This window comes from Crocuta crocuta, unplaced genomic scaffold (genome assembly GCF_008692635.1).
Source record: "Crocuta crocuta isolate KB4526 unplaced genomic scaffold, BGI_CrCroc_1.0 scaffold249, whole genome shotgun sequence".
Classification (NCBI taxonomy): Eukaryota; Metazoa; Chordata; class Mammalia; order Carnivora; family Hyaenidae; genus Crocuta; species Crocuta crocuta.
In genome coordinates, this window is record NW_027533262.1 from 449104 (window position 1) to 473934 (window position 24831).

At 37.0% G+C, this 24831-nt stretch overlaps 1 protein-coding gene across 1 annotated transcript in view; it reads right to left on the reverse strand.

The window, feature by feature from the left end:
- The window catches only part of FRZB (frizzled related protein), a 36831-nt gene that overhangs the window by 7079 nt on the left and 4921 nt on the right, over positions 1-24831 (reverse strand). The window contains exons 2-5 of the mRNA XM_077747555.1: positions 21275-21322; positions 6129-6194; positions 1771-1975; positions 1319-1382 (exon numbers count right to left, since the gene is read on the reverse strand). Coding sequence (XP_077603681.1) covers positions 1319-1382; positions 1771-1975; positions 6129-6194; positions 21275-21322 — 383 coding nt within the window. The remainder of the gene's footprint in view (positions 1-1318; positions 1383-1770; positions 1976-6128; positions 6195-21274; positions 21323-24831) is intronic.

Here is a 24831-nt window from a genome sequence, read left to right on the forward strand (position 1 = left end):
TTTCTCAATCTGTGCATACATTCCTTTCTTTGGAACAGATTTGCTTAGTATAGTAAGAAAAAAATAAAACCTTCTAACCTTTATTTTTTATTTTTTTAATGTTTTATTTATTTCTAGGAGAGAGAGAGAGAGAGACAGCGTGAGCTGGGGAGGGTCAGAGAGAGGGGGAGTCACAGACTGTGAAACAGGCTCCAGGCTCTGAGCAGGCAGTCAGCACAGAGCCCGCCGCGGGGCTCGAACCCACGAACCGCGAGATCATGACCTAAGCGAAAGTCAGATGCTCAACCGACTAAGCCACCCAGGCACCCCCCTTCTAACCTTTTTAAAGTTTATTTCTTTGAGAGAGAGAGAGCACGAGTAGGGGACAGGCAGAAATAGAGAGAATCCCAAGCAGGCTCTGTTCTATAAGCACAAAGCCTGATGTGGGGCTCAATCTCATGAACCATGAGATCATGACCTGAGCCGAAATCCAGAGTCAGAGACTCAACTGACTGAGACACCCAGGTGCCCCTATTGTGACTTTTTAAATGCATCACTTCCAGGATCTAAGAATTACTGGCTTAAAAACAAAGTTACGTTACCACTCTAAGGACCTAATTTGGTAAGATCTCTTATTCACAGATGAACATGACTGCCTTTCATACAGAAGAATTGGTGTCTGTGAACTGTCACAACATCAGTAGCTTCCTACCCATCCTTTATTCTCCCCTTCTTCTTTTACTCCCAGAACTGCAATTTGTTCAAGGAAGCAATATGCCCAGGTAAAAAACTGCATTTTCCAGTCCCTTGTACAGCTAGAAATAGATATGAAACTAAGGCCTAAGTAAAAATTGCTAGGTGGGGCACTTGGAAACTCCTTTATACCTCCTTTTTTTCTCCCTGAAACATAGGTGTGATGCTGGAGTGGGAAGCCATCTTGTGACCTCCAAGTGAACACGAGCATGGAAGCAATCCCTTAAAAACAGCAGAACAGTAAGCTAGAAGGAGCTGGAGCCCTAATGATAATGTGGAGCTACCCAGCCAGGACTGGATTAACCATAGCTAGACTTCCCATTGTGTGAAGTTAGGCAACTGTAGTTAAACCTCTGATACACTTATAGAGAATTCATTCCTTAAATGAAATTGACATTAAAGACAAACTCAGTCCTTAGAATTTGAGATACACACACACACACACACACACACACACACACACAGATCAGATCAGGTTTTAAACTTTTTCATGCTGTTAAGGGCAGCTATTTTGTTTAAATGCCAAATGTCTGGTTTTCTACTTTTATTTTTTATGTATCACTTTGAACATAAAGTATAGGCTTACCTTAACTTTTTTACCGAGTCGATCCTTCCATTTCTCAGCAATAGAACCTTCCACCAACAGTAATCTGTATTTTTTAAAGAAGCAACCATTTTTGAAAAATTAAAAGATATTACTGAAAAATACAAGAAATCATTGCCAAGAAACACTGTTTATTCTACAATAGGACAGTCAGGTTTCAGAATAGCAATTCTTAACAATTTGGGAGTCAGAGACTCCTTTAAGAAGAAATGATGTTATGATCCCTCCCCCTAGAAAAATGCACACCCACTAATTGCACACATACACTTTTCTACCCAATACATAATATTGAGGGGCCCAACTAAAACCTATCTGTAATCCCCTAAGAGTTAGACAGATCCCCAGGTAAGAACTCCAGAGTAAGATCTCAAGAGAAATGAAATAAAGAAATGATAGGTATAGCAATTATTCTGAATCTTTAAGGAGTGAATTACCTAGAGCGTTCCTCATCTTCATAGCCCATGATGATATACTCTTCATTAACATTAAGTGGAGGACACAGGCAGCCAGAGCTGGTGTAAAGGTTAATGCTTTCTTTTGGAATGTTTACCAGAGAAGCCTTTAGAATCTCCTTCACCTCAACTACTACAGTCACATCATGGCACTTGGTCTTAACTTCTTTAACTTTAGCCCGAATAACTGGATAAAAGAAAATAAAGTCAATATGGTAATATGATACACAATAGATGTCCCATTCAAAAAAGACAGGTGAGCTTTCTAGTCAATTTGTATCCACTTCGTGCTCAATGAATGGAGAGGAAAAGTCAATCAGATATGTTTGCCTTAGACAATAGTGAATGACACACTATACACCTGCCCCCTTTAATGTTCAGCCCTGATCCCCTTCCAATTTGTTTGTACCTATATATTTGTGTATGTGTACATACACACATGCATACATTTGTGTATACACATATACATGTGTACATGTGTGCATACATGCATGTATCTCATAAGGAAAAATCCATTTAGGTAATCAAAGATTGAGTGAATCTGATGTGATTTTCCTCCAAAATTTTTATTTTGAATGTGTCCATGTGTGTAGCTTTGATTGCTATCAACAGAAGTTTATATTAATTTCACTATATGTAAAGACCTAGTACTTGAATATGCTCTGTTTACTTGTCAGTATTCTTCTATCAGATCTATTAATAGATTTTTCTAAAGAGTTGGGGTCTTTGGTGCTTTCACGTCCTGTTCTACAGTGTTCCCCAACTGCTTCCACCATCTTTCCACCTTTCCTTACGTTAGTGACTCTTTAGACATCAGCTCATTTCTTCCTTCGTTTCAGTACAGATTAACTTTTATATTTTCCTGTGAGCATACACTTTTTTTAAAATAAAAACTGCTACCACTAGATTATTTCCTCCATCTGCTTTGAAGTCAGACACTCCAACATTTCTTCCTCTCATGTGGTATAGACAATGGTCTAATGTGTCAATTGCGTTAATCTACCTCTCTCAGTGGAAATGCTGGCACCCGATTTATCTCACAAGAGCCAGCTTCACTCCTCAACATAAAGATGAACTGCTGTAAAAATAACCAATTCTGCTGCAAAGTCAAAGTATTTGTCTCAGAATCTAGAAAGCACAGTTCTGTTTCTAATCTGTGTATTCTGTCCTTTGGAAGAGCCAAATTTTTTAGATTCCTCCTTCTGATAAATGAGTTAACTTTTTTTTTTTTTTTGGAAGGGGGAATTTGAAAAACCTACAAGGAAGTAAAAATGTCAATTAGTAAGAAGCCAATGGCTTTTGACGAGGCTCCCTGGCTGCTCTAGTTCAATATCCAGGGATGTCATATGGAGGAAGACACAATATATCCAATTTTTGAAAGCCTCTTAGGAACAGATATGCAAACCACTTTCATCTGAGTCCCATCCCATGTATTTTAGGTCTTTTGAGCTACAAAGGAATGGAAAAAAAGTAATCCATAAAAACATAAAGCTAGCTAATAAACCATTCTCCCCATCAATGCCTCAAGTCTATATGGAAACATTCAATAACATTCCACCAGTACAACTTATGTATGATAGAAATTAAATTGTGAATTTGAAAAACTTTAGGACAAAATCTCATTTTGCTCCTCAGGTATTTCCATTTCTGGAGAAACTATGAGAACTTACAGCAAACAAAATGTAACTACCCAGCTATTCCTGCTTGGTACAGCTTGTGAGTTAAGAAATGCCTTATTAGTGTTCTCTCTAGTCTGTATTTTAACAAAAAATAAGATTGCCCTTTTTGAAATGTCATTTGGGAGAATCAGTTGATAAATTGACAAGCCCAGCTAGCAGGCATTTTTTTGTGTCCTGGTTTATGTAAATGTACTTCATGGCATCCATCAACCCTTAGAGATTAGCAAACTGTGCAAATGTTCTCAAACTAATGATTTATTTACCCAGTGTGTCTAATATTTTCATTAGAAATTTTTAGCACATGTACCCACTCCAAAATAAATATCTCTCTACAAGACTTACTTTATTATTCAAGTAATTTTGTTAAAGCTCAAGAGCTTTTACTGAATTAATCTGAATGAAGCACTCCCGTCCCAACTTTGTTTTCTCATTAGACACAGGCAAATAGTTGTGATAAAAATCAACAGATTTTAGAATTTAAACCGCATTTTCTGTTCAGAATTCTTCCTTCTATCTAATCATTTGAGTGCCTGCCTTCCCCCAAAGACGTTCTAAGTTAAGCCACAGAAACATGAAAATCCTTCAACTTTGGGCAACCTGGTTATTGTTTGGCTATGAGAAAGAAATGATCTCCTTCCCATTAACTGTGATCTGTATTCCATTTTACATTATAATATTCCCTCAGCTACTGTGTCAAAAATCCTCTTTTCATGACTTGTAACCACTAGTAATTTAACTTTTAATCAAATCAGCAGAATCAACAGTTTCAGTAGTAAGAAAAAGTAAAAAACAATAATAAAAAAATAAATACCAAGTAAACTAAATTTCCTTGAAATACCATTTTTTATTATGCTTTTTTAAGTGTAACTATACTTAAAGTTCATATAACATTTTTCAATCTTGAAAAACTAATCTCCTAAAAATCAAGACCTCCATTTCCCTGTGATTTTTCATATCGGGTTTTAGAAGAATGGGTCCTCCAATGAGCAGCCAGGAATTTGACTTCTCAGAAAAACATGACCTTTCAACCTTGAAAGCCACCATTGGCTAAGAGAAATTAGATTCCTCTAAAGATGAGTAGTAAGCGGGGGTGCCTCCGTTGGTTAAGTGTCAGACTTTGGCTCGGGTCATGATCTCATGGTTCATGAGTTCAATCCCCACATTCAGGTTCTGTGCTGACAGCTCAGAGCCCGGATCCTGTTTCAGATTCTGGGTCTCCCTTTCTCTCTCTACCCTTGCCCCACTTGTGCGCTCTCTCTCTCTCTCTCTCTCTCTCTCAAAACTAAATAAATATTTAAAATTTTTTAATAAAATGAGTAGTTAATAAAAAATGAAAATTGATTCCACTGAAGAAAAACTTGTAAAACTAGTGCATTTCAGAGATTTATTTGCCTGCGAATTTTCTATCTTATACCTTTTAATATATGATATTTTTATAGATACCAAAGCTTACTCTTACAGAGTCTTACCAATTTCTCTCCTCCCAACTCCCAACAGGACAGAAATAAATCTGCTATATGTCTTAGGTCCTCTAAAATAAGTCCTGTAAATTTGATAATAAAATTCTCATTTTAATAAAAGTTTCCTTTAAAAATCTATTCAGTAGTCATGTTTATTCATTGACTCGACATCAACAATCTTCTTCAGAGGGAGTCACATGACCTTTATTAATCTCATAGATGCTTGGGGGAAAATCACTATAAAATGCCTATGGATTACAGCAAATGTTGATTTTTCCCTTACTTTATCAACTGGAAAACTGAGTTTTCTGAATATAAGAATAATTGATATTTATCACCATGAAGCATGCCAGTACCCAAAAGTACATTCTAAATAATTTTAAAAAGGACAACTTAGATTCAATAATCACTGATAAAATTAGGATAGTAATACATCTCACGGAGCAGGTGAGGAAATGATAAAAGACAGTGTACGGAAACCACCCGGCACAGTACCTGGTACAAAGACAGGAGGCTTTTTCCTCCTGCAGTTAAATCTGTTGCCTCCCTTTAGATCGGTGGTTCTTAGATTAATATTTTGTCAAAATGTCACATTTCGAGGTCAAACTGGACAATAAAACATTTCCTCAATTGAATACTAACAACTTCTATGTTACTTTCCGACTCTGTCAATGTGTTCCGTGAGACAGACTGATTGGAGAAACCAAGCTGTCCTCTGCTGACCATCCAACCCGTAGCATCAAAATGCTCCTCTGTCCACCCCAGTGAGGCTGAGAAGCACAGCTGCAAACCCATGCCTGCAGCCCCAAACATTCAAGCTCAATCCTCCTCAGGATCTCAGAGAGGAAGAGTCCCTCCCATCTAGTTTGAAATGCAGCTCTGTGTACTTAACAATATGGTTCTAGGATGCCAGCAATGCTGCCTAATATGTTTCAAAAACAAGCATTGGTCAAGAATTTTGCCCATTAGACATTTTAATCGTTTGGAACAGGTGACTATGTGCTTAAAAGTTGTCCTTGTTTGGTTTTAAGCCTTATCCTTAAACTGCTCTAATTCTCCCTCCCTCTCCCTCTCTCTCTGTCTCTCTCCCTCTCCCCCTCCCTCCATCCCTCCCTCCCTCTCTCTCTCTCTCTCTCTGTCTCTCTCTCTCTCTCTCACACACACACACACACAACTTTCTTAGCACTGCAGTTATCCTTACCATAGTTGTAATTGTTTCGGAAATAGGTCTTCTGTGTAGCTCTAATAGGCTTACACTTGCAGCGTTCTGAAAAATACAACATTTTAGCTGTAAGCAAACATTCAACATGAGTTTTCTTTTGTTCATTCACATTTTTTAGTAAGATTAGATCCAAATTTGGTGGTTTTGTATTCCCAATTTTTAAAAATGGAAAGTTATCTAGTTTTATTGTATAGTTGCTTCATTTCATACTGAATTTTTTCAAATTTTTCCAAGAGATATTCTTTCTATTAAAATATAGTTGACACATGTTACATTAGTTTCAGGTATACAACATCCTGATTCCACAAATCTACACATTACGCTATGCTCGCTGTAAGTGTAACTACCATCTGCCACCACACAACACTGTTAGAATACTATTAACCATATTCCTTATATTGCATCTTTAATCCTTGCAACTTATTTATCCCATAACTGGATGGCTATACCTCTCACTCCCCTTCATCCCTCCTGTCCATCCCAACCCCCACTCCCCAACCCCCAGCAACAACCACTTTGTTCTCTGTATTTATGGGTCCATTTCTGTTTTTGTTTTGTTTTTTAGATCCCACATATAAGTGAAATAAATCATATGATATTTGTCTTTCTCAGTGTGACTTCTTTCATTTAGCATTATACCCTTTAGATCCATCCATGTTGTCACAAATGACAAGATCTCACTCTTTTTTATGGCTAATATTCCAGTGGGGTGTGTGTGTGTGTGTGTGTGTACGCACACCACATCTTTTTTATCCATTCATCTATCAATGGACACGTAGGTTGTTTCCTTATCTTGGCTATTATAAATAATTCTGCAATAAACAAAGGGGTGTATATATCTATCCAAATTAGTATATTTTTTTCCTTGGGTAAATACCTAGTAATGGAAATACTAAATCATCTGGTGTTTTCATTTTTAATTTTTTTTTAACTTTTTAATGTTTTTCTTATTTTTGAGAGAGAAAGAGAGACAGCGTGAACAGGAGAGGGTCAGAGAGAGACGGAGATACATACAGAATCTGAAGACAGGCTCCAGGCTCTGAGCTAGCTGTCAGTACAGAGTCTGATGCGGGGCTCGAATCCACAAACTGCAAGTTCATGACCTGAGCCGAAGTCGGATGCTTAACTGACTATAAATTTCCACCACACAGGTGCCCCATTTTTTGTTTTTTTAAAGTGCTACATCCAATAGGGGGCTTGAACTCCATCTGAAATCAGGAGTTGCATGTTATGCTGACCAAGCCAGCCAGGCACCCCTTTACTGCTAATTTTTTGAGAAGTCTCCATACTATTTTTCATGGTGGCTGTACCAATTTACATTCCTATGAGGAGTTCATGAGGGAGTGATATTCTTGAGATGATTTCTGAAGAAGTAACTGTTATGGTCTTTGATTTACAAACTGTCCTCACCCGTATACAGAAAGGGATTTGTGCTTTCTATCATTTAGAAATAGGGATTTCTCAAACCTAATGCATGTGGATAAATTATCTACATATTTGGAATTCTTTAGAAATTTGCTCATACTCTAATAAAAAAAATCCTGGCAAAACTATACCAAGTAGTACAGTATCGAATATAATATGATTCGATGATGTTGTTACCATGTGTAACTTTGCTTGAAGCATAAACAAATGGATTCCATAACATTCCCAGAAGTTTTTCAAAAATTTTATCAAAACAAAGTGATTTAGGAAGATTTCAAGTAGGCATTTACATAATTATATATACACCACTACCTACACATAGCTAGACCATTTCCTAATAGCTAACAGTGAAGTAGTTATATTCTTGGGACTATATTTGATTATTCATCTACAGTGCACTTAATTTCTGCAAGCCTTAGAGGTGGCAATACCATACCATATATATGACCCTTGCCATGCTTCCAATCCCTAGCTTTCACTATAAACAATCATTTGCCTAGTTGAAGTAACTAGTAGTTCAATAAAATAATAAAAGGAGAAGTGGAAATTTATATTTACAAGGCTCAAAGACGGAAGAACTTCCTTTTACTTATTTATGCTAACTCAAACCAAACATATTCACACCTAAGTGTATTCATGCAAAATATATCTTAGATCAATAAATTTGGAGGATTATTCTTCTCCTCAAGTTCAGTTACTCACATCTATATATATATCCCCAAATGCCCAAGAACTGGGAAATTACAAAGAAACCATAGAGAGATATACTGCTTGCATTATATTTTTTGCATCTGCCACCCTAAATCAGAGAGCAACACCCTTTTTTAAAAAAATATCAATAGTTGATTTCACAGGCTTTTTATGGAGCCAGTAATATTATCGTCATTTCTATTTTAATTTGCTAATAATTTTGCTACTAGTCTTCCTCTCCCAGCTTCTAAATGCATAAGGTTTTTAGATTTTGTTTTCTACAGTGGCAAAACAAAATCTATTATTTACTGAGGTTTGCACAAAAGACCGTTAGATATTGATTTGCTTACATTCCACCGTTGAGAAGAAAGGGTTGTAAAGGAGCTGCCTTGGTGTTTTTAATCCAAGGAAAAAATATATATGAAAATGTTAAAGGAGCTGGCTGTGACAAAATAAATGACAAAGAATTCTTCAAATGTGAGGACCTGTTTATATTAACAATTCATTTGACTCAGTGTCTAGAACTGAATATAACATCATGAATTGCAGAACCGCGGGTCGTCCTACATCTCACCAGCATCCATGGACCTCCATCAGGAAATCATCTTTGACAGCTCTCCCTCACGTTCTTGGTTGGTTCTCTCAGGCACTCGCTTAGAATCAACGACTTCCTGCTTCTCTGCTAATGAAACTGAAGACTCTTTATTATCCTGGTACAAACATGAGTGTATCACTCTCATGTGAATATTAGTTTGCAAAATTAACATGCCTGAGCTCTACAGAATCTGGTTTGCAATTCAGAGGAGATGCCCCCCAGTGAACTGCAGAGCCAGAGCCACAAACAGCCTCAGGGTCTCAACAAGGAGGCTTCTTATTAACATAGTTCAGGGAGGAAAGTAATCACATCATTCTTTATTCCAAATTTTGTTCATAAAAATGGGCTCATAGAAAACACATGATAATAGTATTTTTCAAGAGTCATATGGTCTTATAAAATCTAAAGAATTACAATTACCTGACACAATTGGGAAATTTCAGTCTCAGTGGACCTTCCCTACTTAACACAATCTATTCAAGTTAATGCTTAAGTGTTATAAAACTTTCTAACCGTGACCTTTATTTGAAATTGACTACCATTGGGTCTCACGTAGAGCCATAAGACTGTAACTAACTTCCTTTGCCAGATTCTAAAACCCCTATAACCTTTCATGTCCAATGACTTTGGAATACCACCATCTAGGAATTAATATGTTTCTACTTTTTCTGGGAAAAGACATCTTAGGTCTGTGTGCAGGATTTATTGTCAAAAAACTCATGGGGATGAAAGAAATATAATTCTATTTGTATTGCAGTTTCCACTCTAATTCTTTCAAGATTGACTCATTCTAATCAGATTAGAGTCTGAATAATTTTAATTTGTACCAAATGTATTATACGTTTTAGATCTTGGCATTTGACCCTTGAAGCCCACTTGTCCCCTTCCCTCCATTTTAAGCAACATAGGAGCAAACCACAAATTTTAAAAGCATAAAAAATAAATTTTTACTATTTGAAAGTCTATATTCTTAACTATGACTTCTTTACAGAGATCCAGATCTATATTTTTAAGATGTGTCCATAAGTATGCCCTGAGGTGATTTGTAAACATATCTTTTAGAGTTACTGGGAGAATTAAAAGATATAAAAACATCAAGTACACATTTGACACATCAAATGTTCACATATGGGACCATTCTAATAAGCATTCGAATGCGAGAGAATCTGGCGACATGATTAAGGGAACATGGATTTGAATCCCATCTCCATTCCTTCCTAGTTGTATGACCTTGGGCAAGTTACCTCGAGCAAAACCTATTTCTAAATTAATACTGACTACTTCATAGGGTTTTATTAAGAGCTTAAAGAATAATTCACTTAAGGAATTTGACACAGAGCCTATTACTTAGTAATCATTCACTGAATGTTAGCTCTTAGCAGTAGTAATATATAATAAAATCCAAAGATCTCACGGTATTTTACACAAACTCAAGAGCAGTTGATGAAACAGATAATTTTCTAACAAAAAGTCATTTGCAAGTTGATTTAAAGGTTAAGGTTTAAAGTTTATACTTAAATCTTTAAGTTTAAAGGTGAAAATGTGCTAAATTTTCTCTAGAGGTAGAAACTTTTACAGGTATTACATTTACTTGGGGGTGTAGAACTATATAAAAATTAGAATTTAGAAATCACATTGGTATTATGTGGAAACTAATTTGACAATAAACTATTAAAAAAAAAAGAAATCACATTGGTATTATGCTCACATAAGGGTACACTACTCCACAAAAAAAGAATGAAAGAATACAAGAAATGGATAAGTACCAAAAACATTATGCAAAACAAAAGTAGCCAGTCACAAAAGAATATGTACTATATGATTCCATTTACATGAACATGAAGGACAGACATTAATCTATGGTAATAAAAATAACACCTGGCTTACCTCACAGTGAGGTGGGTGACTGGGCACAAGGGAATTCTTAGGGATGATGGAAATATTCTTTACTTTGATCTGGGTCATAGCTACACAGGTATATACATTTGTCAAAATTCAGCATGGCATACACTTAATGATGCATTTTACTGTAAGTAAATTACATATCGATAAAGTACCATTAACAAAAATTCATGAGACCTTCCTTTCATATTCCCATAAATTGAAGTGTGCCATGACTTAGCAGCTGATCATTACTGTTTAAAATAATATTTCCCAATCATACGCATAAGGCAAAGAATATATTAGATTTTATTTTGGATAAGAGCACTATGTGGAAAATGCAATGCAGTTGATTGGTGAACCTCCGTAATATAATAAGGCTTTAAAAAGCAAAAATAACATTTGCTCAGTTTAGCTTAAAAAAACAAACCTCAAAATTGCAATAAAGGTCTCTATTCATAGTAATTTGTACTTTATAAAAGGGAACTGTTTAAGATTGAGAGGGCTAATACTGTATTAATAAGAAAAGGAAATTTAGTTTATTCCTTTAGGATTTAGGTCTTTGGAAATTTTTAAATAAACTGCCCTTCACAACATTTCTGGATCCAAGAGTCATTCAGGATATAGAAAATATAGTCAATGCGATTTGCCCATTTTCTCCTGAGATCTCAAGTGTTATGTTCAGTGATATACTCTAAAAAGGTCAATTAACTTGGGGTGCCTGAGTGGCTCAGTTGGTTAAGTGTCCAAATATGGTTCAGTTCACAATCTCACGGTTCGGGAGTTCGAGCCCCACATCAGGCACTGTGCTGACAACTCAGAGCCTGGCGCCTGCTTCGGATTCTGTGTGTGTGTGTGTGTGTGTGTGTGTGTGTCCCTCCCCTGCTCACACTCTGTCTCGCTCTCTCTCAAAAATAAATAAACATTTAAAAAAAATGTTTTTGTTTTCGTTGTTTTTTACAAAAAAACACACCTGGGTGGCTCAGTCATTAAGCCTCCAACTTCAGCTCAGGTTATGATCTCACAGTTCGTGGGTTCAAGCCCCGAGTTGGGCTCTGTGCTGACAGCTAGCTCAGAGCCTGGAGCCTGGTTCAGATTCTGTGTCTCCCTCTCTCTCTCTCTCTCATCCTCCCCTGCTCACTCTGTCTCTCTCTCTCTCTCTCTCTCAGAAATAAATAAAACAGGGGCGCCTGGGTGGCTTAGTCGGTTAAGCGTCCGACTTTCGCTTAGGTCATGATCTCACGGTTCGTGGGTTCGAGCCCCGCGTCGGGCTCTCTGCTGACTGCCAGCTCAGAGCCTGGGGCCTGTTTCAGTCTGTGACTCCCTCTCTCTCTGACCCTCCCCTGTTCACGCTGTCTCTCTCTCTCTCTCTCATAGAAATAAATAAAACATTTAAAAAAAAAAAGAAATAAAACATTAAAAAAAACCTTTTTTAAAATAAAATATAAAGAGGTCAATTAACAAAAGCATAAAGTAGACTTCATCATTTGGAACATCATGTATCTATCTGCCCCTCCCAAGCACGTAGAAAAGAAGTGACAGAAAAGGGAGGTGCTGTCACTGCTCAGCCTCCTCATCCCATGTCCTGGGCACATAGTATGCCTGGTACAAGGAGGTGCCCATTACGTTTTTTAAAAAGTTTTTTTGTTTATTTTGAAAGGGTGGTGAGGGGCAGAGATAGAGGGAGAGAATCCCAAGTAGGCTCCATACTGAGAGCACAGAGCCTGACATGGGACTCGATCTCACAAATGGTGAGGTCAGGACCTGAGCCAAAATCAAGAGTGGGACTCTTAACTGACTGAGCCCCTCAGGCCCCCTGGGCCATTACATTTCTAATGTAATGTAAGTTATTACATTAGTGGATGGATCAATAAACTGACTATGAAGTTTCAATGCTGGGGACCCAGGAAAACAATGGTGCCACTTATTTGAAAAGTTACAAAAAGGAAATCTGTAATAAAAGATAGTTTTAATTATTAACTAGGTTGTATTTGAAGTACAAATAGGTGACCTAGGTAGAAGTGTTTATTGAAGGAGAAACTTGGTGCTGTACTTGTGACATTGATAAACTGGAGTCACAAGAGTGATAATTAAGCTTATGTAGCTGGATGCACTCCAAGGGGAAGAAACCATTATAAGCAGACAGCAGCAGCGGCCAAGCACAAAGGCTCAGGGAAATGCCCATGGCTGGGGGACAGGGGGAAGCTAGCATGACTTGAGTAACAGCTCAAGGAGGAGACTGCTTAGGAATAAAAATGGGTCAAAGCGGGGCACATGGGTAGCTCAGTGGGTTATGCGTCAGACTTCGGCCCAGGTCATGATCACACCGCTTGTGGGTTCGAGTCCTGTGTCAGACTCTGCATTGACAGCTCAGAGCCTGGAGCCTGCTTTGGAGTCTGTGTCTCCTTCTCTCTCTCTTTACCCCTCCCCTGCTCACACTCTCTCTCTCTCTCAAAAATGAATAAACGTCAAAAAATATTTTTAAAATAAATAAATGGGTCAAAGTGTCAAATACCATGAAATAATGAAAAAAGCATATACTTGTAAGAAACTATAAAATTGTAAATATACTTTTTAACTATTCTATTTTTCTCAATAAAGGGCAGATGTTGCCCCAACTTCGTTCAGCTGCTATAGCCAGTAAACATTTGCACCAAAGCAAAAAAACTAAAGTCCCCATATTAGAAGGAAATCAAGGTGAAGAAAGAAGTTTGGAGAAAGAAAGAAAGAGAACGAATCGATACTACCAAAGCCAGGCACAGGCCATCCCCAAAAGAAGGTGTGGCTGGGGCAGGCATGGCAGGTGCAGGCAGTCAGGAATCACTAGTTCCTCAGCCACCCAGAAGAGTTTCTCTAACGCACCTTTGAAATAGGGGCAGGGAGATGTTAGTAAAACCTCTGTAGGGTACCCAGCTTACACTAGGGGATACGGCTAATGTTTCCCTAATTCAAAAATATATCACACAGGACCTCTGAGGTCAATACAGTCTGACTTTATATTCAGAAATAAACCAGAGAAGTAATTGGGTTAGGCTCCTGTAATTCATTAGTGTCAGAATTTACCAACTACATCTGCTCTCTAGAAAAATTTTTGTTTTTCAAATATAAAAACTCACAAGGGGCGCCTGGGTGGTTCAGTCAGTTAAGCATCTGCCTCTTGATTTCAGCTCAGGTCATGATCTTATAGTCGTGAGAGCCAGCCCCAGCTTCAGGCTCCACACTGAGCATGAAGCCTGCTTGGGATTCTCTCTCTCCTTCTTCCTCTTCCCCTCCCCTGCTCATCTGCAAGCTTGCTCTCTCTCAAAAAAGTAAAAATAAAAATAAAACTACACTTTTTTTAAAAAAAACTCACAAATCGGTCACCATCACAAAGTAGAAAATGGGGAGAATTCTTTTTCACAATCATTTTAATAAAAAAACATATCTTTTCATTGTATCATTTGAATACCTGCCTTGATTTTCTGGTTGATGTGATAGGCCAGTAGAATAAACTGAAATTGTTTTTCCCCACATGCCATGTTATGAGAGATGGTGTACTCCTTATTAGGACAGTGGGTTTACACTAGTAGAGCACACTCGCAAACTGGAAACTGTGGAGACAAAGTCATTATCTCAAGAAAAAAAAAAAAAAAACTTGTTAAGCTTCCAGGCAAAGGATAAATTAACTAGAGTGAAAGAATTTCTTTTCCAAATTCCAGGCAGAAACAGCTCGACACTTTTGAAAGCTGTTTGAATGTGGGTTACGTTTTTGTATCTTCCCCATTTCCTGTTTTATCAACCTCAGCAGCAACATTTTTCCAAAGCATAAAATTTTGAGTAGAAAGAAAATAATTTATATTTTCTTTACAGAATGTGTGAATAGGTCCGTGCAGAATAAGCTTGGTTTTGCCCGTTTGTTGGTTTATTTTCACCATTCCCATTATACCAGGGAACAGGAAAACATTTATAAAAGAGGAACAGTAAACATGAAGCCCAGGAACACTACATTCATTCTAGGTAGTTTTTTTTTTTTTTTACACATTGAACTATTTTTGTATATTATTTATAGTGTTGTTGATGTCGTCTTTTGTTTACACACTGAAGTGCTATATTATTATAACCATAACTTTTGCACAAATTGATAGCACATGTATGCACTTGACTAAAACTTTTGACTTCCCAGTTGTAGTATACAAATGAGCTTTGTGGTTTGTTTTGACCAAATTCAACAGAAGTGATCATTAAAACAGAAACATTGCTGGACACCAGTAATTTCCAGCTGATTTTACGACACTGAAAAACATTCTCAATTGTATCAAGAAGGTGATGAAATAATTCTAAATAAATCATTTTCATTCACTTCTGTTTTTTAAAAGATGTTTGTTGTGCCCCTTCAACAGCCATTGCCTCTGGTCAAACACTTGTCACTTTGACAAGATTCTGTGGAAATCAACAGTGAAAACTATCACGATCTAATGAAAACTGGTATTTCAAAGTTATTTCCAACTCAATAAAGTAAATGCTGCACTTCCACATATAAGACACCTTACAAAGCAGGACACACAGACCCAATTCAGTGCAAGTTACTAGAGGAAAGTGAAATAGAAAAGGTATTTATAACTAATTGCAGTTAAAATGTTCTTATAGGAGCAAATGTACATTAGTCACAGAAATTAAAACTAGAAACAAGCCAAATATCCAGGAACATTAGAACAGAGTGGGATATATTCATATGATAAAATTCTACACAGCTATGAAAATTCAGAAGTACTGCTATGCACAGCATAATAGCAAAGGAAGCCATACACTATATATATATATACACACACACACACATATATATATTCATTCATAAAAGATCAAAATTAGGCAAAATTAATGTATGCCATTGGAATTTCTGTTTGTAGTTACCTTTGGAAAGAAAGGTGGAAGTAGTAATTTGGAAGAGGCACAAAGAGGCTCCTGGAAGGCCAGAATGATATAAATTTTTACCTGTGTGGTGGTTACACAACAGTGTTTATTTTGTGACAAGTCACTGAGCTACATGCTTATGCTTTGTGCTTTTGAACATACATCATACTTCATTTGAAAGCTTATTTTATGGTTAGATGGAGTAACTAGATTCTACCATGTCTTTCCCACTGAACACAGTTACAGAATGCATGAAGCAACTACTTAGGACTCTGAAAAGTAAATAATAGAAAGATTGGGAAAAATGACCAATACTCTCAAACTGTTAGTAGCTTCATCAATTTTCCCCCTCTGGTATCCTCCAGCCTAGTCACAACACAGCCCATAGCCTCTAAGAGGGCATAATGCAGACGGAGTTCTTCAGGAGACGCCCTCTAGTTCTGACTCAAGAAGTGAGAAAAGGGTCTTCTAACACTCCATTCTCTTGTATCCCATCATTCAAGCAATCCTGGGGCAGTGCTGACAACAGCTGCACCAATGGAGGCCCTCAGGAGTCTAAACTGCTAATGTTGGAGAACCTTCCTTTCTCATTGGAAAGGAGGTGTCAGAGATTGGGGCAAAGCCCCATTATGTTGTTCTTCACCATCTGGCTTCAGATGCACATATCACAGGAAGTACTTATCACAAAGTGGGATAAATAAAGTGCCAGATTTCTGGCCAAAGGACCAAAAAGAAAAGCCCCAAAGGAACTAAAAAGTACTGAGAAGACCACAGAGAGGGAAGAACTTAGAAAAAATTCCATAAAATTGCTTATGAGCTGGTAGATTTACCTCTGGGCATGTATGATTCTGACACTGAACAGTATACCATAGACTTAGAAAACTAAACTGTGAGATATATCATTGCCCTGATCTCACACTGGTCCCTGAGTAGGATACACATGGGATGGATCTGAAAGGCCCTGCAAAGATTGACAATGGAATGGATACTGAAATCACAACCTACAGAAGGCAAGTCAGAATTTGCTGCTTAACCCCAATAAGACTGGCTCCTGCTAAAATAAAAATATCAACATTCTCGAGGCACCTGAGTGGCTCAGTCAGTTGAATGTCCAACTCTCACTTCAACTCAGGTCATGGTCTCATGGCTTATGGGATCAAGCCCACTTTGGGCTCTATGCTGACAGTCTGGAGCCTAAGATTCTCCTTGCCCCTCCCCTGATCATTCTCTGTCTCAAAAAATAGACAAACATCTTTAAAAACTGTATCAACATTCTCTATGGAACTTTAAATGAAAACTGAAGTCTTAGAACATAATAATCAAAATGACCAGGATGCAATTAAAAAATTTCTCTGCATATGAAGAACCAGAAAAATCTCAATTTGTATGGAAAAAAAATCAGATGACGCAAATGTTAAGTTATCCAACAATAATTTCAAGGCAGTTCTTATAAAAATTCTCCAAAAACAGTAAACACTCTTGAAATGAATGGAAAAGTAGAAAGTCTCAACAAAACAAAAATACAAGATATACTGAAGAACCAAGTGGAAATTTTGAACTTTGAAAATTGCAAGAACTGGAATAAAAAATTCACTGGATGGGCTCACTAGAAGAATAGAGATGATCAAATCACTAAACTTGAAGACAAACCAGGAGAAATTATAAAGACTGGAAGGGAAACAAGCAGAGCCTCTGGGACCTGTGGGTCAATAACAAAACCTCTTACATTCATACTATCATAACCTTGGAAATAGAAGAGAATGTGCTGTAAAAATAAATATCAAGAAATGGTTGCTGAAAGCTTCCCAAATTTGACAAAAGGCAAAATGTATAGACTCAAGAAATGCAGTTAACCCCAAACATGATAAACCCAAAGAAATCAATGTCCAGACATAGCACAATCCAACTGCTAAGAACTAAAGACCAAGAAAAAGTCTTGAAAGCAACCAGAGAAAACTGACACATTATATACAGCGGAACAATGATTTGAATGACTACCAATTTCCCCTGAGAAACACAGAAGTTAAGTGGAATAACTTTTTAAAGCAGTGAATGAACTGCCAACCCAGAATCCTATATCTAGTGAAAATATCCTTCAGGAATGAAGGTGAAATGTAGACATTTTCAGATAAAGGAAAACTGAGAGAATTCATTGCCACTAGAACCTCTTTAAAACAAATGTTGAAGGAAGTTCTTCACGTTAGAAGGAATATGGAAATTGAGGAAAAAAAAGCAACAGAAATAAAAACATCTGTTTAAACACAGTAGGCTAGTCTCCTCTTTTTTTATTTTTATTTTTGAGAGAGAGAGAGAGAGAGAATAAGAGTATGAGCACGGGAGGGGGTCAGAAGGAGAGAGAGAGAATCTTAAGCAGGCTCCACACTGAGTGTGGAGCACAACACAGGGCTGGATCACACGACTCTGGGATCAATCATGACCTGAGCCAAAATCCAGAGTTGGATGCTCAACCAGTTGAGCCACCTAGGCACCCCTATTCCCCCTGAGTGGTTTAAAACATTTTTAATGGCTGAAAGAAAAAATACAACTATATATATTCTCATTATATATATTCACAAGATAAACATATAACACAGAGAGATACAAACACACGTGTGCATGAGGAAGAAAAGAGATTCAAATAATTCATCATGAATCAGGATGTAGAAGACAGGAATAAAAAAGAGAGGGAACAAACAGAAAACAAATAATAAAATGGTAGATCTAAATAAAAGCATAACAATAATCATATTAGATGTAAATATCTCAATGCACCAAGCAAAAGACAAAGATTGGTTAAATGAACAAGAAACCAATACCAACAAAAAAATAACCCAAATATTTTGGTCTACAAAAATTTGTCTAAAACATAATATAGGTATGTTAAAAGTAAAAGGGTAAAGATACACCTTGAAAATACTGATCAAAAGAAAAATTGAAGTAGTTATATTAATATCAAAGAAAATAGATTTCAGAACAAAGAAAATTATTAGAGATAAAAAGGGACATTACATTATGAAGGGTTAATTCTCCAATAAGACATAAAAATACTAACTGTGGGTGGCTCAATCAACTGAGTGTCTAACTCTTGATTTCAGCTCAAGTCATGACCTCATGGTTCATGAGTTCGAGCCCTATGTCTGCACGGTCAGTTCAGAGCCTCCTTGGGAATCTCTCTCTCTCTCTCTCTCTCTCTCTCTCTCTCTGTCCCTCCACTGCTCTCTCTCTTGCTCTCTCTCAAAAGAAATAAGCATTAAAAAACATTAACTGTGAATGCGCCAAATAACAGAGTTTCAGAATAACTGTACATGAAACAAAAAATAACCGAAAGAAATCGAAACGTCTACACTATTTGGAAATTTAAACATTCATCTCACAATGATCAATAGATCTAGTGGCAGAAAATGGGCAAGACTATAAAAGTACTAAACAATATTAACTAATCTAATTGACATTAGAATTATATTATATATTCTAATTGCAGAATATATGTATATTTTTCCCCAAGCGCAAACTAAACATTCACCAAGATAAATCGTATCCCGGGCCATAGGATAAACCCTAACAAATTTAAAAGAATCAAAATTATACAAAGTGTGTTCTCTATAGTGTAATTAGAATATAAACATAAAGCAAAGAGAAAAATCTCCAAATGCCAGCAAATTTAACAGCACAATCCTAAATAATTCATGAGTCAAAGAGGTAGTCTAAAGGGAAATTATAAAATATTTTAAACTGAAAAATATTAAAATAAAACCTATCAAACTTTGTGAGATGCAAATAAAGCCATTCTTCGCATCAAATTACTATACTAGACAAGAAGAAAGGTCTCAAATCATAACCCAAGCTTCTACCTTACTGGAAAAAAAGACAGCAAAGTAAATCCTAAACAAGTAGAAGAAGGAAATATTGAAGAACAGAGATTAATAAAATTGCAAATAGAGAAACAATAGAGAAAAATCAATGAACAAAAGATAGTTCTATATATCCAGAATAGATCACTACTTTAATAGGTATGTGCTATCACTACACACCTATTAAAACAGCGAAGATTTAAAAAATAAAAAAACTGAATAAACCACATGCCAGAGAGGACACACAGCAATGGGAACATTTACACACCATTAGCGCAAAACTGAACAGCTAGTAGATCTACTAGGACTTATAAAAACTAGAAACAGCCCAATTATCCTTCAAGATGCAAATCGATAAACAAATGGTAATAGACTAAAGAATAAAATATCTGGGAATTAAAATGAACCAACTGTTGCTGCATGCAGCAACAACTTGGATGAATCTCAAAGACATTGTGACAAGTGAAATAAGCCAATCTCAAAAGGTTATATACTGTACCATTCCATTTGTTTATATGATCATCTCAAAAACACAAAGCTATAGTGGAGAATAGATCAGTGATCACCAGTGGTTAAGGGTGGGAGAAACTTGTAATTATAAAGAGATAGCATGAGGAAGTTTCTTTTGAAGTGGTACAACTATTCTGTATCTTGATTGTGGTTACACAAGTCTATATGTGCATGAAAATTCATACAACTCATAAAATCTTCACAATTTTTAATGACCAAAAGGTCAATTTTATTATATATTCATTTTTAAAATAAAATACAAATAATTCTTTAAGTTTACTTTTTAAATGTTTTATTTTTGGGGCGCCTGGGTGGCTTAGTCGGTTAAGCGTCCGACTTTCACTTAGGTCATGATCTCGCGGTTCGTGGTTCAAGCCCCGCGTCAGGCTCTGTGCTGACTTCCAGCTCAGAGCCTGGATCCTGTTTCAGAGTCTGTCACTCCCTCTCTCTCTGACCCTCCCCTGCTCACGCTGTCTCTCTCTCTCTCTCTCTCCTAGAAATAAACATTAAAAAAATTTAAATGTTTTATTTTTACTTATTTATCTTTGAGGGAGAGGGAGTGCACTCGAGTGCAAGTGGGGGAGGGGCAGAGAAAGGGAGGGAGAAAATCTCAAACAGGCTTCACACTGTCAGTGCAGAGCCCAATATGGGGCTCAATCTCACAAACTGTGAGATCGTGACCTGAGCTGAAATCAAGAGCCAGATGAATACTTAACCAACTGAGCCACCCAGGCGCCCATGTTTAATTTTAAAATGTAGGGTACAGGGGCGCCTAGGTGGCTCAGTCAGTTAAGTGTCCAACTTCAGCTCAGGTCATAATCTCATGGTTCATGAATTCAAGCCTCACATCAGGCTCTCTGCTGTCAGCACAGAGCCTGCTTCTGATTTTTTCTCACCCTCTCTCTCTCTGTCTCTCTCTCTCCCTCTCCCCCACTCTCAAAAATAAAGAAATATTTTAAAAAACATATAGTATACAGATGTCCCCAGATAAGACTTGAATATGGGACACCCAGGTGGCTCAGTCGGTGAAGTGGCCGACTTAGGCTCAGGTCATGATCTCACGGTTTTGAGCCCTACATAGGGCTCTGTGCTAACAGCTCAGAGCCTGGAGCCTGCTTTGGATTCTGTGTGTCTCTGTCTCTCTGCCCCCCCTCTGCTCACCCTCTGTCTCTCTTTCAAAATTAAATAAACATTAAAAAAAAATTTTTTTAAAGACTTGAGTATGTAGGTTACAAGACTAATTTGACTAGAAATGAAAACTAGGAAGATAGTAATATACTCACCGCTGCTGGCCCCTCTACAGTTTCCATTACTAGAATCCATAGGAAAATCTGAAAGTGATAGAATAAAGAATCACAATTTTTTATTATTTTGAGAATTTCCATATAAAAATCTAATTCAGTCATGAATTTAATTGGGTAAGAACCCAAATGTCTCAAGGAAGTGGATTCTTATTAGTGCCATGAGCTTGGCATTCTATTACCTACAAGTCAAATAGGGACAAGATCTATTTTATGTGATTAAAAGAGGATATACTCTTTTGAGTTCTCCTCAACTGTGCATAAAATTTCAGGATTTAATAAATTTTTGAGTATCATAAAATTTCTGACACAATGAAGTCCATGCACATATTAGGTATTCACCGAACACTTGGGTCTTGATGATGACTAAAAGAAGCAAACACATCTCTTCAATAAATACACAAATCACACATTACTGGCATATATTTAAATTCTTAGTGCCTAAGGAAAACATTCAGAAAACATTCTTATGCCCTTTACCTGTAAACTAAACAGTTCTTCAGCAGAAAGAAAGCATAGCACGCAGGGACCAGTCAAGCCAGTGCAATTAATAAATGTGGTAATAATTGGAAATGGTCCAGGACTCTTTTCATGATCCCGTAATCCCAGAAAATGGTAATGATTAATGATAAATAATAATCATGTAAAGTTCTTCTATCTTCAAGTTAAGAAAGCAGCCAGTAGGGGCGCCTGGGTGGCTCAGTCAGTTAAGTATCCAACTCTTGATTTAGACTTGGGTCATGATCTCACAGTCTGAGTATGATCCCTGTGTCGGGCTCTGTGCTGACAGCGCAGAGTATATTTGGGATTCTCTGTCCCTCTCTGTCTCTGTCCCTCCCAAACCACCCCTCTCAAATATAAATAAATATTTTTAAAAAGAAAAACAAAGCAGCCTCTAGTGAATAGGAGTACCTCAGCGAAACACCCTGCTGAGACTTCTGAACCCAGCTATATATTCTTATTGCCACTTCAACTCAATACTTTTATATAAGTTTTAGATTTGTATTAATACTTTATGTTAAGTAACGTCAACGTCTGTTTATCTTAACAGAAAATAACTTTCTTCCTCTGTCCTTTTTCTTCATAGGATATATCATGAGTAAACGTAAAAAAGAAGTGGTTAATGCCATTTTAGGACAATAGCACTCAAAATTACTATTGATCAATTACTTTCTCAGGCTTGGTTATCATCATCAGGTATTTAAAAAGCTCTATACAAGGAAAGATAGTAACCATCAAATAAACAGACAAGCAGTCAACAAATAATTTGCTTCTGAAACATTAGGTTCAACTTAGTCATATACCATTAATTTAATGACTTTTATTCTCTGCAAAGACTTCATTCTTGATAAATATATCCAAGTGTTAAATAAGTCCAATGATCATAATACACATACAACCTATAAAAAATAATCTTGCTGCAAATGAAGAAATTAGATTAATCCACATGTAAAATAATTGTTTAGTGTTGAAAGGATGAAATAAAAATGAAAAATAAATCACTTCTTTTAGGGAAAATACAACCCTTTAATATAATCTAGGAAAGTGGTTTTACTTCTTTCATTCTTACAGAAAAATATTTTTTTATTTTTAAATGTGCTTAGAAGTCAGTTGTTAGAATTATAGGGGGAAAAAAAGTTATTTGGTCATATATAAGTAATAAAAAAATTTTGTTTTCAGAAAGTTAAACTTAGGAATTCCAACAATATCATCCTAACGTAAAATAGCAGGCATTATTTGGTTTTATGCCCCAAGAATTTCCAGTATGGGTCATAGAAGTTTCCCGAAGAAGTGTCCTAAAGGAGCTGGGGAGGTTGGTGGGGGGGAGGGGTATTCCACATAGAAAATCTCATGTGTAATAGATATGGAAAGAAACTGCAGTACTCACCAAGGGACCTGTAAGTCTTCCAGTGTGGCTAAAATAGAAAAAGTGTGAGCAGAGAGAAATGAAGCTAGAGAGGTAAGAAGGGATGAAGTCACGAAGCCTAGAGATAGACACCAAAGGATTTTAAGCAACAGGTTGGCATTTCAGAAAGATTACCCTGTTGGAACATAGAGGGACAATACTGGAGGTAAACAAGCCGATTATTACCCTGTGGCTACAATCCATGTGACACATGTGGAGACCCAAACTAAGAGAGTAGCATCAGAGAAGGAGGGACGGAAACTGGATTCAGAGTCGATCCAATAACACGTAATATCCACTGAATGTGGGAGGTAAAGGCTAACTTCTAGGCCTGAAGCACAGGTATGCCGGTGCCTCGTAACCATATTTAAAAACTATTAGAAAAGAATAGGCAGATGAGGGTAAGGAAAGAAGGAGTTCACTTTGTGGCATGATGAGATTGTGGGGCTCAGGGTTAGACAGGAGAATCTGGAATGTACTCTTATCTCAAAAGGGCAGTGAAGCAGTTATCTCATCTCTTGGAATTCCTGTCCAGAGCGGTCTTTATTCTCTTAAGCTATATGTAAGTGGGCTTTCAAAATGCAACGGACAAAACTTGATCCATTAACTGCAATCTGATAGTCAAAAGACACAGAGTCTCTCAAAACTTATGAATCCCTCTTTCTTCCTAAGACGGGAAGTGTATTGGAGAATGGTGTCTGGCTTCAATCTTCTCTCTCTTAATACTTTAATGACCTTGCACAAATCACTTACATGCCTCAGCTTCCTTTTCTTCGAAATGGGAATAATAATACCCATATAATACCAGGTAGTTATTATAGTCACTTGAAATGCATAACACACTTAAAAGAGCAGATAGAACATGCTAGCATTATTAGTTCTTATTCTGTGCTAATAATCCCTGAGAGGACATGTCCTCCTCCTTGATCACATTGTTGTTAAACACTTACATTGTGCTTTGCCATTTATCAATCACTTCACATGAATAGTCATGAATAGTTCTTTTGTTCCTGTCTGTCCACAGTGTCAATCTTTTTTTTTTTTTAATATTTTTTATTTCTAGGAGAGAGAGACAGCATGAGCAGGGGAGGGTCAGAGAGAGAGGGGGATACACTCTGAAACTGGCTCCAGGCTCTGAGCTGGCAGTCAGCACAGAGCCCGACGCGGGGCTCGAACCCACGAACCGTGAGATCATGACCTAAGCGAAAGTCAGACGCTTAACCGACTAAGCCACCCAGGCGCCTCTCCACAGTGTCAACCTTGAATGACTTGTTCAAGGTCTAACGTTAATGGCAAAGCTGGAATACCAACTAAGGGCCTAGAGCTCTAAAACTGTGCAATTGTAGAAATATAACCAATTCTTACTTGTTCAAAACTGTAGATCTCTTCTTTCTATACATCTAGTAGAAAGAGAAAAGCCAAATAGAACTTAGTCAGTTTTGCTATTCATAGCAATGACTATTTGGAAGTCTGGTAGGAATGAAATAAAATAAAATGAATCAAGATTTGGAGACTACATAAGATTTTATTACCTCTGCTAATTAGATTAGCTGTGATGAAATACCATAACCCTCTGAGATAGTCTCTTCCCTACCCCACCTAGAATGCCTTTCAATATTTTATGTAATGAAGG